Below are 16891 nucleotides of genomic sequence, written 5' to 3'. Positions count from 1 at the left end.
CTCTTTCTGCTACAGCCTCAACCTCAGTTTCGAACTCAGTCTTCTCCATAATTCGTCACGTGCCCATCTCAGATCAGCCTAATCGGGAAACGTAAACACCAGCCTGATTTATATGGAATTGCAATTCATTCTGAAATACAGCACTCTTTTTCTCTTAAATATTGAATCACTTCTCAACTTCCTAACTTCATCATAACTTACCAATACCACTATTCTACTACTAAGCGTTAACGCCGTCGCACATTTCAGACCTGAATAAATATGTCCATTTTCCAGAATTTCAATACTCACTCTTTGCGATCCACCAGAGGTTTCAAGCTCAAACAGCAGTCTCCCATAAGCTCGCCCCAGCCAATGGGCAATAGCGCCTTGCCTTCTACACCATATGGACAGAACTCCGAATATAATCAGCCGTATCAAACCATCAACTACAAAAACACAAACGACTCAAATGCTGCAAATCCTGGATCCTTTGCAAACGGTAGCACACAGACCGGAGCCAATGGACAACCAGTTTCATCCCACAAAGACATCCGTAACTACGCCGAACAGACTCTCGGGTCTGACAATGCTCTCATACAAGCCGTCAAATTGCCCCAGGACGAGGACGTGAACGAGTGGTTGGCTGTCCACGTTGTCGACTTCTACAACCAGATCAACATGCTCTACGGAGCAATCACCGAGTTCTGCTCGCCCACTACATGCCCCAGAATGATCGCCACTGAAGAATACGAGTATTTGTGGCAGGAAACACTGCCTGCTGGCGCTGATGGATCGATGCTGCTGCCCAAAAGACCTGTCTCGTTGCCTGCCTGTGAATATATCGAGAACTTGATGAACTGGGTTCAAGGCTTCTTTGATAACGACAACATCTTCCCGTCCAAGATCGGTGCTCCCTTCCCTCCTCAGTTCCCCAACTTGGTGAAGACCATTTTCAAGAGGTTGTTCAGAATATATGCCCATATCTACTGCCACCATTTCCATGAGATTAGTGAACTAGGCTTACAAAGTCACTTGAACACGTCTTTGAAACATTATGTGTTATTTGCTTCAGAGTTCCTGTTGATCACTCAAAAGGATTATGGTCCTTTGGAAGACTTGGTGGATACAATGCTCAAGAAGTAGGCTACTTATTTCTAAGGTATCTTAATTATCAGTGATATCTTATGCGTCTGAGACAACTTAATTGTTTGAGATATCTTACGGGTTATAATTAAATAACAGTTGTCTATCGTTATGTTGTCTACATCTCATCGCTAGTTATGTACATTAGGTTATAGTAAATGCATGGAATCAGGTGGTATAGTCTTCACACCAATTCGACCTCAGCAATCAAACAGAGATGATCAGAAGGATACTGGTTCAAACGAGGCTGTCCTGATGGCTCCGGTCCCATTTCCTTAGGCTCGGGCATTCTTAACAACTTGACCAACCTGATTCCCTGGTTTTGCTCTACTTCTAGTGGTGAATCTACTCTGGAAGCAAGATCTTCTTTTCCAGCATCCCACCTGGAAATCACAAAGATATAGTCAAGAAGTCCTCGCCAGGAGTTAGCCCAGTTGGAGAACATTGGCTCGTTTCTGTTGTTGTCAAGACCAGAGTTATTTGGGTGAACCTGTTTGTATCCCACAGCATACAACGAGATGGCTCTCATATCGAGTGCATTGTGGGCATCTTGAATAGATTTGACTAATTTCTGTTCTTCGGATGTGCCTTCGTAGAATTCGGGCTCAGTTTCGGTAGGATTGGGTTTATCCATAGCATCTTCTTCATCATTATCGTCATTTTCTTCGGAATGTTCAGAATCTTCCTCTTCTTCTTTTGAATCATCATCTTCAACCAACTTTTTAGCAAGATTTTCTTCATCATTACCTCCATCCTTGACTTCAAGACTGTTTCTTCGCTTAGAGTACTGATACGACAAGGCACATGTGATCACATTCTTGGCCCTACTATCATAACTTACTGGCTTAGCTGTAATGGATAGATAAGGGCAATCATATGGCTGACTGTTCATGTCTCCCGAAAAGAACGTATAAAAGTTCTTACTGTTTCCAATGGTCGTACTGAGAGTTTTCATGAACTGTTTGTACTTGTACAAGACTAAGAAAGCCTGTCTGGTTCTTTCAAATGTACCAAAGGGGTGCCAGAACATGTGAGTGGTACCTATAATGAGCCCATTCCTCTCTCTAACCTTCGGATACTTTTTTAGAACAGCTGGGGTAAACTCAAGAAATGCAAGTAGACCTATATTCTGAGTTATGGTACGAGGAGGAGGTAGTTCAATATTATCACTGGGATCGGTATCTTCTTTGTCGTAATTGATAACAGTCTGGTATCTGAAAATGAACATATCCTTCCTGAACACGATGGCCACCCCGTGATTCTTGGTTCCACAACTGTAAAATTTATGGTTATACCCCAACTTATCGAACTCTTTGCTCCAGAACAGCTTGAACTGAATTACATCTACCTCCTGGAGACAGAGAATATCCGCATTGTAATGTTTGAACTCCTCCAAGAGAGCCTTGGACCGGTTGGGCCACTTAAGTGCAGCTCCGTTAGTAGGAAAAAGGGTCCTTCTGATCAAAGACTGTGCCAAAATGTTGTAGGACATGATCTTGACTCTGAACTCGGGTTCGTCAAGGCTATCTGTGCCTGGTAGCGCCAACATTGGTCTCTTTATAAAGATATCCTTCTTGGGCAGGGGCAGTTTTTTGCCCAATGCCTCATTCAGAGTTCGTTTCTGCTGTTTACGTAACTCTCGGAGTCTCCGTTGCTCCTCTATGTACTCTGGCGTCAACATTTCTGGATCTATAGCTTTTTTCGTTGAAGTTTTCTTTGTCTTTCGTGAAGAAGAAGATGGCTGCACTGATACGTGCTGTTCGTCTTTGCCTATCTTTTTGACGCCATTATCTTTCTGGTGTATCTGATCTGTCACTGACGGTTTTTCAGCTGTTGAATCCATCTCTGGAACGAATTCAATGCAATTATAGACAATAGGAAAGAGAACGGAATAATCACCAAATTGCAAAATTCGGGAAGATGTCGCAAGAGTACCAGATGATCAGAATGCGACACGCGACATTCGCACGTATAACGATTTCTCTCATAGTTAAGCTGAAATATTTAAGCACACTGATGTTAATTTACAAATAATTCCTCCTTCCTACCAAATAAAAACTGATATTCTACCTTTCAGCATGATTTCACATATCGACATCTTTCTCAAACGGCTCGACCTGCTCCTGCATGATATCCACGACAACCTATCCCAATTGGTCCAGATCAACCAGAACGAGTCAATTGATGATGCGAAATACGAGCTGTCCAAAGTGATACGAGACATCAACAAACAACTTCTCAGCTACAAAGAATACCTCCAGATCTTGCATAACCGGCTCGGCCACTCCAAGTCCGACACGGCAGTATACGACCAGTACCATTCCAAGTACGTGTTTCTTAAAAGCAAGACACGTGACTTCCACTTATATAGCCACAAGCTCAATAACGAAATCATCCATAAACAACGAATTGAACGTTATTCGCTCGACGAAAAAGATACCTTTCCAGACCTGAACTCTCAGGAATCTGCGCGTGAGCAGTTGTTTGCCCATCGATCAAAAAAAATCCAGGAAGCCAAAGAGACGTCAGTGAATGAACAGATTCTCAAGCTGAACAAGCTGATTACAACGTCGCTTCAAACTTCACGACAATTGCTTTCAACCTCAGTATTACAGTCGGAGTTAAACATCGACCTGCTTGACCAGCAGACTAAAGATTTGCGCCGATTAAATGAGGACTTTTTGAAGTTCAATGACTTGTTGGCTAGATCTAGACAGATAGTCAAGTTTATTGAGAAGCAAGATAAATCCGACAGAAGACGGATATACTTGAGCATCGGCTTCTTTTTGCTCTGTTGTTCATGGGTGGTGTACAAACGAATCTTGAGAACGCCATTAAGATTGTTGTTATGGTCGTTCTTTAAGATTTTCCGTATTTTCAACTGGCTCTTTGTTTCTCTGGACAGCCTAGAGAAAATGGGAACTGAAGAGATTCTCACAGCTATAATGGCATCTTCTATCTCTACTGAGTCTATTGAATCTATAGGGACTGTGATTGAGAGCTCCGTCACTTTAGAAACCTCAGAGACGATAAGCGATACAATTTTACTGATGGTCTCTGAAGTCTCTGACGTTGTTTCTTCAGTTGTTAGTTTTATAGAATCACCTGTTCTTACAACTACAGAGAGACTCATGGACGAGCTCTAGTTACGATTAGATAGCGAACTCATAATGCATCATTTCAATATATTTATGATATTGGTTTTGGTAGTAAATGGCTTTTTAAGCCTTTTTGATTTTACTTTTTATAACGATATATCTTTATCATGGTAATTCAACCTTGACAGAGTCACCGTTCTTCTTGGACGACTCAATGGCAGCGACGACGATAGCAAAGTGGTGGAAAGCCTTGGCTGGAGTGACGTTGACCAACGACTTGTCCTTAGCAGAAACAGCAGCAGCAAAGTTCTTGAACTCTTCAGCGATAGTGTTGCCGTTTTCGATCTCAATAACCGTCTTACCTTCGGATCTTTCAGCAGAAGGACCAACCTGGTATGTGATAGTAGGGGTCTTCAAGGCTGGAGACCAGTCGTAGACGATAGAACCATTGGTTCCGTAGATAGTAAATGAGGTAGACTTGTCAGTAGCACCGAAAGCAGAACCGTAGGTGAAAGTTCCGATAGCTCCACTAGTCAACTTAAAGGTGGAGAAGAGAACATCGTCGTCACCAGACTCTTCGTGGACTTGTCTGGTCAAAGCCGAAACCGATTCAACAGGACCCAAGACCTCAGTTAATAAAGCCAACTGGTGAACACCACCGTCAGACAAGAAGCCTCCTACATGTTCTGGATGTTGTCTCCAAGAAGTAGCTAAGTACTTATTAACATCATTCCATGGGCCGGTAGCTCTGTAGGTGAAAGAAAGAACTTCACCGATCTTAGGCAAGATTTCGTCCTTAAGAACAGATACAGCCTTCAAGTAAGCCCAGTTTTCCAAAACAAGAATTGGCAAGTCTGTAGATTCGGACAACTTGACGATTTCTTTAGCCTGGGCCAAATTGGCAGCGATTGGCTTCTCAAATGCAATGGGCTTGTTGTGTTTGATGGCAAGCTTGACAGCGTCCAAGTTGAACTGGACAGGCAACAAGGCGTCCACGAAGTCGGTCTTGTCGTCTTCAAAAACTTCTTCCAAGGTGTCGTAGACATTGCTCTTGTCGATGCCAGCCTTTTCTGCGAATTTCTCAGCCTTGGCCTTTGTTCTGTTGTAGGCTGCTGTAACCTTCAAGTTAGGAATACTCTGAATGGTTGGCAAGTGGTTGTCTGTGGCAAAAATACCGGTACCGACAACGGCGATGTTCAATGGAGCAGTCATAGTGGTATTAGTCAATTGATAGTGTAATTGCTATAGAAAGAGTTTATAGGGGTTAGAAATTGTGGAGATGAAATTTTTCTGTTGCGGAACCAGAGTTTATATACGGAATAAACTTGAAAAATTAGATGCACTAAAGGGTTGATTATTAATTAACATTAATAGACAGCGATACTTCCGTGTTGCTTTATGTAGAGTCTATGTGCAACAGGTGAGGCTTTCTTCAGCCGCAGAACGTTCCCCCAGTTTTCGTGTAGATCCTGTTCGTTTTGCACATTCTGACTGTGTCGATCCAGGGAAAAACTGTGGAAAGACCTTCTGTGGGTATGCATAGAGTGGGGGCACCGGAAAAACTCAGTCTGTATCCCCCAATATTGGCCCGAATAGGAAATGTAACGTGGAGGGACTTTTTTCTTTTCTTTGTTCTGTGCTTCCAGTTGAGCTACAAATTTTCAGTACTTCTCACATTCGGTACATTTCCTATGCTATTTTTGATTTCTGGTTACTGGAATGACGCGGGGTCTGTATTTGTAGCCGAAACTTCTGTTGAGCGGAGTTCATGCAAGATCAAAAAATTTTCCGTACGCCTTTAGTTAGTTTTATGGGCTTTTAGCAAGCGATGCTATTTTGCACCCTCTTCATAGTCGATCAACTTGACCAGATACGTTCTAGATTTCAATGAATAACCTGAATTCTTGGACGACTTCTTAGCTTCTACGCAGCTCTTATATTTGTTACGAGAACCGGCTATCTCGAGCATGTTGTTGATGAGATTGTACTCTGTCATAATAACTTTTTGCAATTTTTCTAGATTCTTAGCCAACACCAGCTGCTTATTAATTTCCCCACCTCCAAGACAGTACATCTGCACGTCACATATCTCATCGATACAGCGTAGCATGCTTTTGTAGTTCAAGGCAAAGAGTTTGCGTCCATAATAGGAGAAAACCACCGGAAACTTGTATTCCATGTTTGCCAAAAATGATGTGAGCATATAGTTCCAGTTCTGCACCATCCGGAACAACTCCACGGAAGGTTTTTCCGTGAGCATCTCAAGCACCACTGTCATTTCCTCTAGCGTATTAGTCATTTCGAGCTCTTCGCTACAGAACTGCTGCAGGTTCCGTAGAGCATCGAAGATTTGGCAACTGAGTTGAATCGAGAAACTTGTCGTAGCAGTGGTCTCGTTTTCTACAAGTAAATTTGGTATATATCCAAGTGACTCCCATAAAGGAGCGTGGAGGATTCTGGATCCGATTTTCTCGACTAAATTGTTGTACGATTCTCCCTGGATTCTTCTACCGTTGAGGATGAGTTTGAAGTTTAACTAAAGCTGTTAGTTCATCCTACAAATGTATGAAGGAGTCAGTTTTCTTGCAGCTATTCTACAGTTCTACAGTAGCACATACACGTAATTTTGCCGAAGGAACCACAAATGACTTTTCGGTTAGCTCTTCTTCTCTTCCTAGTCTATACACATACGAGAGAGTTAAGTAGTCGGTATCTCTCCGAAGACTGAGCGTGTTCATTTCAATTTGGTGGAGAAGAAAGAATTCAGAATTTACCGAGAGAATCTGTCACCTCTGAAGATTCTGTTTATCTGTGCGGCAGAATCTTTTTTGCGCACTGCAAATTAATTTTCACTATTTACCATTCAGTTTGGGCCCTTGATCTCTGTTTCTAGCATTGTTTTTCGTTTCATTTGCGTATAAATGAGTCCAGGACCGATATAGCATACTGAATAGATACCATCTAACTCGATGTTGACGACGGCCAAGTTCACGGCCCGGAGATCGGGCGTTATTCTTCACCATCCGATCGTATCCAGCGACATCAGGAGCCAAATAGATCAAATACCCGTGTTTAGAAACAAGCTCCTTGCACTCTACAGACGCTTCTACCGTCTCAGAAATATGATATATACTGGCCATAGTCTGGCGCCTATAGCGTACCATACGATTTTGCGAAGAGACTTTGAGCGTATAGACTTCAACGTACGTAGAAATGCTGTTTTAGGTAAGGAAATAGAAAATCACCATCTATCCGAAGCAGAGTTGTTAACCAGAATGATCAACACTGTTATGTTTGTGTTCAACTCCACCGTCAGTACGAGAAATGCTGATGAAGAAGAGCCAGAAGTACTTTTCTTCCAGGATATAAAGAAGACAGTGAGTCACACTATGGAGAGCTCGATAGTTTCAACTATTCTTCGAATGGATAGCCAGAAACCTGACAGTATTAAGTACGACTTTAAGTACGCCTGGATCGAGCCGTTTGATCAATTTATGGAGGGATTCGATGAATATTTTGAGAAACATCCCAGTAGCAAGAGATATGGAAGTAAATACCCTATGAACTGGATAGGCTTTCGCCAGTATGAGACCACTTTGATGAGATTGAATGAGAGTTTGGGATTGTGTTTGTAGACATATGAATAGAAGATGGCCCAGAGAGAAATGAGAAATGAGACGCGAGAGTAGGAGAGTGGACATCATAAAGAAAGGGACTTAATACAACTGGAGTACAAGGCTAATATGATCCGAAACTACTATGAGAGCAATTCAAAGAATTGAGAATTGAGAATTGAGAATTGAGAATTGAGAATTGAGAATTGAGAATTGAGAATTTCAGACGGTCTTCTTCAAAGAGGTTGAGAGGCAACTTTTGAAGAATTGACTCATCTTTGAGACGTCGGAGTAAGCAAATATTCATTATACTAACAGCAGTAGCGTTTGTATGCTCCACTGGTATGTTCTTGCTCTGCACAAATTTGATCCCCACACAGGTCAGCGTGGGATTTTTCATTTGCCTCTACATTCTTTTCAGTTGCACAATTAACTGTATTCAAGTTTATTCAACTATAGCAAGTAATTCTTTTAGACTATTGCTATTTGTTATATCATATCACAATGGCTTTGTTTTCGTTCGGAAAAAAGCCAGAATCCTCGACTCCTCTTGGACCCCAGCAAGTTGAGCAACGAGCACATGATTCGGTCCACACGCCTCTGAGTTCTGTTCCAGAGCCTTCTGATATCAGCCAGACATTGGACAAGATCACTGGAAGAAGCAGCCCGCTCCGCGTCACCGAAATTGACCCAAAACGAACCAGAACAGAAATCGATGTCGACATCACTAGCTTTGTCAACCGCAAACCAGAGAATCTCTACATTATTGATGGAGAGAAGAACGTGACCAAAAGCATCATTTGTACCAGTGACAGCGACGGAGGCAAGACATGTTTGAAGTTGCAAATCAGCTCGATCGAATTGTTCAAGACAATGCAGAAGTTGGAATACTTCTGCTCGCTTCCGGATGACATTTCAGCTACGTATTTCGAGTGTCGTAAGATTCAGTAATGACTATAACATTATAAAAGACAAGAAAAGTTATATCGATTAAGGGAGGGTTAGGATTATCGTGTAAATAGAATAAGAGAAGTATCTGTTCAAAAATTGTAGAAGGAAATTGCAATGTAGATAAATAAGAGAGGCAATGTACTCTCCGAGTAGACTTTAGAAAACAAATGGCAATGTCAAGTAGTTTAAGCGAAGAGGACGTTAGTTGTAAGATCAGATATTTCTGTCGAATAATCAATTCTGAACTGAAATGTGACAGGAATTGAAAGTTTTGTACTAAATCTGGAATTTACAAAAGAATTCCCTACAAGATAATTATCATACAACGTCATTAATTAAATTATGCTAGCGTGTCTATTAAACCATGAACGATTCTCCACATCCACATGTTCCCTTGGAATTTGGATTCTTGAAGATGAATCTAGAAGATAATTTGTCATCCAACCAGTCCATTTCTGAACCAACAATGGAAAACAAGGCCTTAGAGTCAATCAACACCTTGACTCCATCCTGTTCTATCAACTCGTCAAACTTGCCTGGCTGGTCTACATACTCTAAATTGTACGTCAAACCAGAACAGCCTCTGTTTCTCACTCCTATTCTGATGAGTTTGGGTTGCGGCTGGTTCAACAAGGCCTGCAAGTGGTCTACGGCATTGGACGTCAACGTTATCAATGCCTTTCTAGGGCGCAACACTCTCTTCTTCTTTGTGGAAGTAGAACTAGAAGTAGTAGGTGTAGAAGAATTTATAAAAGCCGTGGTTGTAGCTCTTACTGGAGTGACTGTAGGAGTGGGTATGTACTTTGGCTGCTCAATCTCAGTGATGGTATGTGATGGAATGGGCAGAGCAGAAACTGTTCCAGGCTTCTTTGTATCCAAATCTTTCAAAGAATTGTTTGAAAACCTGGATGTTCTAGATCTCCTTATAGGTATCTTGGGCAAAGGAGCAGCAGCAGAAGATGGATCGGTGCCATATTCGTTTATGTCATGCTTGGACCATCTGTCTGAAGTGGAAGAGCCGGAAGCCGTATTCTGGTCGGAGCGAGAGTAGTTCAACCCGGAATAGAAAGAGCTTCCACCAGCAGCTGCCTTGACAGGTATGGTCTGCATGAATCTCTTGGATCTCTCAGCGGAAGCATCGTTGGAAAGGTATCTGAAAGTTCTGGCCGCCACGACGGGAATCCTTGTTCTTGTAACTACGTTCATTGTGAAGTGCAAGTGATAAATGTGAATGTGAAATTATCTCAAACAGCAACGAGACAATGATGTGAATATGATAAATGTGACAATGCGAGGAGCTGAAGTACGATCTCTGCGGTGTACGAAACCAAGTGATCTATATGAAGCCGGAGCAGATTGAACGAACTGTCTAGTGTCTAAAAGGAAGACAATGTCAGATCGAGAAGTCTAGGAATTCTAGAATATGACGGTAGGATGAAATTTCGAGAAGTTTACTCTTTTCTAGCTCTGATAGCGAAGAGTGGCTGAAGCTTGGAAGTCTGAAGATCGCTACAATCAACCAATCCCAATTTGAAGTGTTTACGGATTAGGAATCAGAAAGAATAATAAGCGGTAAGTAAAATATATATTCCATTACATAATTAATGATGGGTAATCTACTTCGGCAGCGCACGACATCCCTGAGCAATAAAAAAACTTAAGTATGGGGGTTAGAGGTCAGCAGTTTCTGGTGGCCTGTGATTGGCCCCATGGGTGCAGGAGTCCAGCTCGGATCCGTGACCGACTCGGACAACCAAAGAGCAGAAAGTCTTGCTACCACGTGCTTCAAATCAGGTGACACAAATCAGCTGATGCATTGCACGTGACAAGATATTTTTCCCATTTTTGGCTGTGGTCGTCTGTGCATTTGCGTGTGCATATAAACGTCGGAGCCAGGTTCCGAAGCTTGGCGACATCAGACGACATCCCAAAAGATGGAGTCTTGGTATTGATGCCCTTATTTTTAGTTTTGACTCTCCGAGGGTAATCAGTGTCGTTTCTCCAACAGAATGTCGTGGCAGGATCCAGCTCCAATAAATTTGGCTTTATCTGAACTGGCGACCCGTCGCTAGTTTCAGGGCCTGATCCCCTCCTAGTTTTGCGCCTCAACAATTTGATGGGTGGATGGGCGACATTATTGAGCCAGATAATAATGGTAGAGCAGATTTTATCAATCTCTTCCTTTTTGCCATCTGGGACAGTGGGGGCTATTGCAGCTGTGGTGTAGTTCAGCTACCAAGCCTTCTACACAAAACTTGAATTACTTTCATCAATGCTACCCCCGCAATTTGGGTATATTATTTGAGGAATTATCGAGATTTGGGCTAGTACAAATATACGAATTCTCTGGCTAAAAATGTGTCCGGGCTCTTCTAACATTAAATAGAGTTTTGAAGCAAACGAGATAGGACTGAAACAGGGAACACCGAACTCTAGTAAGACTCTGGAGCACAGAGTCACCGGACCTGCCGGCCCCTTCAGGCGACCTGAAAAGGTGGAGCGTGGTTGGAACTAGCGGAGGACTGAGAGCTAGAAGAAATAAATCTTTTCACTCGCGTCCGGGCATTTCAGCTCTGGGTTGTTCTCCGGGAGAATGGTCTGGACTGACGGTTGTTCCCCTCGACGTTAGCAATTACTACTTGAAGAACACTATTTTTTCCTGAGTGAATATTGTAGAAACTATCTTATGACCGAATGATAAATAGCAATTCTCAGAATAAAGTCTAGGGCCAATTTGGTCCAGGGTTGCATTTCTGGGAGCAAAAAAAAAATATTAGTGCGTCCTCTGTCCTTTCCCGAGGATACCCAGCTAAGGGAGGACCACCCGCAATGAACGATCTCCTTAGGGTGAAACAATAGATGCACAGTCTAGAGGAGCCAAAAATGTTGAGAGTTTCGTTTTCTCCCTATGTGCTGAACCTGAAATGGCTATGGCGGCTTGGGCTTGAGTCTTAGCTCGTTTTAACGGGAACTGGGCAAGTCTCGCGATGCTTCTCTACTGACTGGTGGGTGCGGTTTGCGCTGAAAGCCCGCCAAAGAGCGGCATCTTGCTAATGGCGTCGGCTGGGGGCATATCTGAGTGTAGTGTGGGACAATCGTCGGCACTATTCTTGATTTTACATCCAGTACTCTTTCGGTTAGGATGTGTGAATGAAGCATCCGTCCCTTGGATGCACTACTCTCTTGGGATAAGTGTGGGGCAGTCCCTAGGCTTCGGTTACCCCAGTTACTTTCTGGTATAGAGATTAGAGTTGATATATATATGAAGTCTACCCCAGAACCAACTCGCTAAAAAACCGGTTGGCCACTTTGTATGTCTAGGCAAAAACAACACCATGCCCGATACCACCAAAAGACTTAAAGTGTTCACCTCTTCCAAACGGAAGAAGATCACGAGAGCCTGCGATGTGTGCAAGCAGCGTAAGATGAAGGTATGTAAACCTCAGTCGGAGCCCGTTCGGACTCTGACGAGAAATCGGAATGTGGACTGGTCAATTCTTTTCAGCGGCGCTGATTCCTTCTTTCCAACCCCTGCCAGCACGAGAGTGTAGCAGCACATGGGTTGATTCGGCCGAAGGTTTTTTCTGTTACATATTTGACATATTTTTTTCTGCAGCTGAAAAGTTGATTCAGTTTCAGGTTCCATTTAGCACCTGAAAACACTAACACCCTATCAGTGCAATGGACAACTCCCGTGTCAATTTTGCAAGAAGAGAACCTTGGAATGCTCTTACCTCAAGGTTGACGGTAGATCTTTGCGAGGAAGATCTATGAAGGCTTTGAGGGCTGGCAGTTCGGCAGCGGAACTTGTACCTACATCTTCATCGTCATCAACTTCAGAGTCCACTTTCTCGTATTCCAATTCCAATTCCGGAGAGTCAGACTGTAGCTTGCCTTCTGCGGACTCGAAAGTGCCTCCACCAGCCACACAATCTCTTGCTGAAATTAGAAAATTACACATGCTCCAGACCGCGATGGCTCCTACATTATCATTGTCTGGACTTTGTAGCAATCTTGAGTCCACATTAGCTTCTACCTTCCAACCAGAAATGAATTTACGTTTGTATGAAGTATCTGAAGGAGTTCCCAAACCTGAAGAAAAGCATTTGAGATTGCTTCTAAGCACCGGCGGAGACTTACGTTTCTATGGAGAAGTCGCTCCTTTCTCCTTCCTCAACGAGTGTAGGGCCCTTTTTGCAGAGACGTTGGGTATTTCAAAATTCACCATAGTACCATTGGAAGAGTTCGTGGTGACGGAGAGAAAGTTTTCTCACCAATTCACCAGATTGCCCTTGCCCTCAAGAGAGCTGTGTAATACTGTTATTGAAGTATTCAAAGAGAACATCAACGATACTTTCTATGTGTTTGATATGGACCACTTTGAGAAAATGGTAGTGGATCCCATCTACGATGAAGACATTCCTCGTCGTGAAAACAGTTACTGTCTATTCAATTTGGTTCTTGCTATTGGCGCATTATATATTGAATTTTCCAACGATATGGACTCCAAAAAATTGGGCATTCTGAAATCCTCTGAATACTTTGACTGTGCCCAGAACATAATGCGTAATGTCTGCTACGATGAAAAACTCTGGATTGCCGAGGCTCACTACTTGCAGCATTTCTACTATCTGTCAAATAGCCAACGTAGTTCGTCGTGGTTACATTTGGGGAATACTATCCGTATTGCTCAAGCTCTTGGGTTGCATCGCAAGCATGTTAATGAGCGGTGTGGTGACGTAAGCATTTCCGCTCATAGAAGACGTCTTTGGAAGAGTATCTTCATATGTGATAGAATAGCATCGTTCAATTTGGGTCGTCCTCTTACTATAAGTGATTACGACTGGGACGATTCTGAAAGCTTGACAGAGAAAGAGTTCCTTTCCAAAGAAGAATCTATACGGAGAGATTGCCAGACTGCTCTCTGTGGCATAAGTAAGATCAATGGGAACATAGTCCAGAACATTTATCGCTCTGGTAGCATCGATGTCAAGAGAGCTAAATTGTTAGCTCTCGAATCGCGATTATGGTCCAATTCTTTGGATGACGACTTGAAAATTACTCCTGAATTCGAGGCCCTCCTCCAGGATCCTACTCATCCCAACAACTACAACATCGTATTGGTACATTTAAGCCAGTTTTACGGACTCATGACATTGGGCCGTCCTTTCTTGATTTATGCTGTTTCAAGAAAATTGAACCCTTCTGCATTTCGGTCCTGCGACTTCAACGACGATGCTCTGCTCTTGAATTTCAGCAAGATATCCATCAAGGTCGCTCTCTTGGTGATCAAGTTATTGAAGAGCTTCCATGAACACAATAAAAAGAGAAAGGAAGTCTTCTCTAGCACGAGTGTCTGTTTCAACGCTGCCTTGATTTTAGGATTATCTCTCCTCTATCAGAAAGCACTGCAAGCCAGCGATGCTAACTACGTGGCTGTTCTCACGTCTTCTATTGGCGATGCCAGAGACATCTTGTTGGACAGTGCCCGTTTTGATCTGGTTGCCAAATGTTGGGCTCAAAATATAGAGCTCTTGCAGGAAGCGCTTTCTCAAGACTTGCCTGAAAATCACGATCACGAGATATATCTTGGTGGTTCGGGAGAGGAAGCCGAAGAAGAAATCGAGTTCGACGAGATTTCCACTTCGATTTTCGAAAGACCACAGCTTGAACTGCTGGGATCTTCCGACGATGAAGATGTGTTAATGGATTTAGGAACACAGCTGAGCTACATGCCCTCAGCTACCTTGGGCACAAGCTGCTTGAAAGACTTGGTTGTGCTTTCCACCAATAACTGTCTCGATGCTTTCAAGTACGAATACCAGGGCGATTATCTTGTGTTGGGAGGAGGAGATTGAACAGATGAGGTTATTCCTGTGCTGCTGCTTTTGCAGCAATGTTATTTATTTCTACATTTATATTTTGGTCGGTTTTATCGTGAGTGTATATACTAGATAGAAAATGGTGTTTATTGGAACAATCAAACAATTGCAAACGGTAGAAACAATGTCTGTAAACTGTCGATAAACAATGCTAAGCTATTTGTTGGTAGGAGACGTTGACGATCTCCACCATCGTATCTTGTACTGGAGATTTTTGATCCAGTCCAAATCGATGGGAGGTTTCTTTGGAGTTTCTTCGGCTGCGTTACGGAGATAATCCAACTGGTTCATCAATCCTTCGGAGAAAGTCGACGACTTTCCTGACAATTTTCTTGCAGGATTGAGAAAGCTGAAATTTGCCAGTTTGGATATATACGGCCGCTGTTGGTCGTATTTCGTTTGGATGGACCGGAAGATCTCCAATAAACGAACATTGGCGGATTCCTGAGGCAGTGAATCAATTGCCAACTCGTTTTCGTACAACTCGTTGAAGAAGTCTTCGTAGGTCTCTACGCATTCCCAGCAAATGAACTCAGTATACAAGCGGTTGATCTTGGCTGTGCTGTTACTAGAAGCCTTAAACTTCTTGTTGTTGTTGATGATGGAGCTGATTTCGTACAACGGCTTTTCACAGAGATCGCAGTACTTCAACAAATCCGAGCCTGGAATCTTTCCGAAGATCTCCTCGAGGTTTTCTGTACGTGCTGCGTTGGGTTTGACTATAGTGTTGTCATTTGAAATGGCTCTCTTATTGGTAGCACGTTTGGCTAATTCGTTAGAGCCAGGTGCGAGTGAGGAGGCACCAGACATGCTGGTTGTTTCAGTCTTGAAACCAATGTCGACATCTAAGTCTACATCTATGGCAGCTATGTCTGGGGGCCTATGCAAAGTGGCAGAGTTGATTCTCTGCTTGAACGTCGCCAACGACTTTTTCTTGTTAATTCTGGCTTGCTCTTGCGGAAACGAGACCGACGCCAGCATGGGACTCGACAAGAGACTTGTTTCGGCCACATTTCGTGAGTACATGTAGTCTTCTACAAGAACTATGGGGTCCTGACTCTCGTCTTCGTCATAGTCGTATTCTTCGTACTCGTCTTCGAATTCGCATTTAGCAAGGGCAACGATGCTGTTGATGTCGAATTGCTCAGAAAATACGGTGTTGGCTTCATTTCTGTCGTTTGTGATGCTAGGGTTAGACTCTGCTGAAAGGGATGGCTTTGCCACGTCATTCAACAAGTTTTCCTTTTCTTCCCCAGGTAATGCAATTCCCAACCCTCCCAAAGTCCGCTGGGTGGATAGGGTATTCGAGCTGGACGTTGAGCTGCGATTTCTCATCTTGGGAGGAGGCGGAAAAGGTAGTGAAGTTAAAGTAGTGTCGTCTATGAGGTCTAGCTTTGAAGGCTGGTGTTTGAGCATCGTCGGCACTGACGAGTTGAGTTTGGGAAACAGTGTTAGACTGCAATTATTGCTTAGGTTGCTATTCATGGCGATGCTCTTGTCCTTGAGAGGTAGTTTAGTGAGTAGTTCTTGAGTGGAATTCATACGCGAGAGACTGAGGTTGGTAGAGCGAATAACATCTGAACGTGGAAAACTAGTGATACCTCCATTACTGTTGAAGTTAGTGGTGAGATTAGTGATGCTGCTGTTATTGCCGGTGATGGTAACGTTGTTGCTAATAGACTTGGTAGTGCCAATGGCATTACTGGCAATAGTGCTGGCATTATTGATACTGGCGTTAGGCATATCGTGGTTCATGTTTGAACTGGTGTAAGACATGGTGACGTTCGTATCGCCAGCAGAGTTATGTGTAGAGGTGTCGTTAGCATTTCGTGCAACGATTGTGTGTGTCTTGCTCGGATCCTCGGATAGAGTCCTGCAACCGGCTGGAGACGGTGATGCCTGATCTGGTTTCGCCATGTTAAACGAGTGTGAGATTTGATAGCCAAATCGAACGACAAACCCAGAACGAAAGACAAACGAAAACGAAACGAGTGTAAGCGTAAACTGTCAGTGAAAAATCAACACGGTAAGATCAAAATAGGACAATGCTGTCTTTTCCTGTGAATCCAGAACAGCTCCAGAAGTGTGCACAAGTGGCCGTTATGTAAGGGAGCTGTCAGGTATACAGAATGGTTGGAGTAGCGACAAGAAATGAGGCAGAGAAGAACCAAACACAAAGTTCCCCAGTATAGAAGTAATGTGATGGACGGGTTGGATGAGA

The 16891-nt window shown here is 43.1% G+C and overlaps 8 protein-coding genes across 8 annotated transcripts; 4 read left to right on the top strand and 4 right to left on the bottom strand. All coding sequences in view use genetic code 12, as the record gives it.

The window, feature by feature from the left end:
• The first annotated feature begins 169 nt into the window (after positions 1-169).
• Positions 170-1301, top strand: MOB1 (completion of mitosis and maintenance of ploidy). The gene has a single exon (XM_001384396.1). It carries the CDS (start codon positions 262-264, stop codon positions 1123-1125), a length of 864 nt encoding a protein of 287 aa, XP_001384433.2. The 5' UTR covers positions 170-261; the 3' UTR covers positions 1126-1301.
• Positions 1302-1309: 8 nt separating this feature from the next.
• NGL2 (RNA exonuclease NGL2 (Carbon catabolite repressor protein 4 homolog)) lies at positions 1310-2806 on the bottom strand (the record flags this gene model as incomplete). Its single annotated transcript, XM_001384062.1, has 2 exons — positions 1310-1767; positions 1873-2806. 2 exons carry the CDS (start codon positions 2804-2806, stop codon positions 1310-1312), a joined length of 1392 nt encoding a protein of 463 aa, XP_001384099.2.
• A 397-nt stretch (positions 2807-3203) lies between these two features.
• PICST_31403 (predicted protein) lies at positions 3204-4271 on the top strand (the record flags this gene model as incomplete). The annotated part of the gene is made up of 2 exons (XM_001384395.1): positions 3204-3451; positions 3497-4271. The coding sequence occupies 2 exons, from the start codon at positions 3204-3206 to the stop codon at positions 4269-4271; spliced, it is 1023 nt and encodes a 340-aa protein (XP_001384432.2).
• A 20-nt stretch (positions 4272-4291) lies between these two features.
• On the bottom strand, positions 4292-6199 carry PICST_65576 (predicted protein). The gene has a single exon (XM_001384061.1). It carries the CDS (start codon positions 5433-5435, stop codon positions 4389-4391), a length of 1047 nt encoding a protein of 348 aa, XP_001384098.1. The 5' UTR covers positions 5436-6199; the 3' UTR covers positions 4292-4388.
• Positions 6200-8341: 2142 nt separating this feature from the next.
• On the top strand, positions 8342-8788 carry PICST_45809 (predicted protein; the record flags this gene model as incomplete). Its single annotated transcript, XM_001384394.1, has 1 exon — positions 8342-8788. One exon carries the CDS (start codon positions 8342-8344, stop codon positions 8786-8788), a length of 447 nt encoding a protein of 148 aa, XP_001384431.2.
• Positions 8789-9145: 357 nt separating this feature from the next.
• ISA1 (Iron Sulfur Assembly) lies at positions 9146-9505 on the bottom strand (the record flags this gene model as incomplete). Its single annotated transcript, XM_001384060.1, has 1 exon — positions 9146-9505. A coding segment is annotated over one exon (360 nt), but the record flags the coding sequence as incomplete, so codon positions are not given.
• A 2954-nt stretch (positions 9506-12459) lies between these two features.
• PICST_58581 (zinc finger transcription factor) lies at positions 12460-14337 on the top strand (the record flags this gene model as incomplete). Its single annotated transcript, XM_001384393.1, has 2 exons — positions 12460-12699; positions 12757-14337. Coding segments are annotated over 2 exons (1821 nt in total), but the record flags the coding sequence as incomplete, so codon positions are not given.
• Positions 14338-14826: 489 nt separating this feature from the next.
• Positions 14827-16587, bottom strand: PICST_31397 (hypothetical protein; the record flags this gene model as incomplete). The annotated part of the gene is made up of 1 exon (XM_001384059.1): positions 14827-16587. One exon carries the CDS (start codon positions 16585-16587, stop codon positions 14827-14829), a length of 1761 nt encoding a protein of 586 aa, XP_001384096.2.
• Positions 16588-16891: the final 304 nt, after the last annotated feature.

Source organism: Scheffersomyces stipitis, chromosome 4 (assembly GCF_000209165.1).
Source record: "Scheffersomyces stipitis CBS 6054 chromosome 4, complete sequence".
Lineage (NCBI taxonomy): Eukaryota > Fungi > Ascomycota > Pichiomycetes > Serinales > Debaryomycetaceae > Scheffersomyces > Scheffersomyces stipitis.
This window is presented reverse-complemented; position numbering and strand designations above follow the sequence as displayed.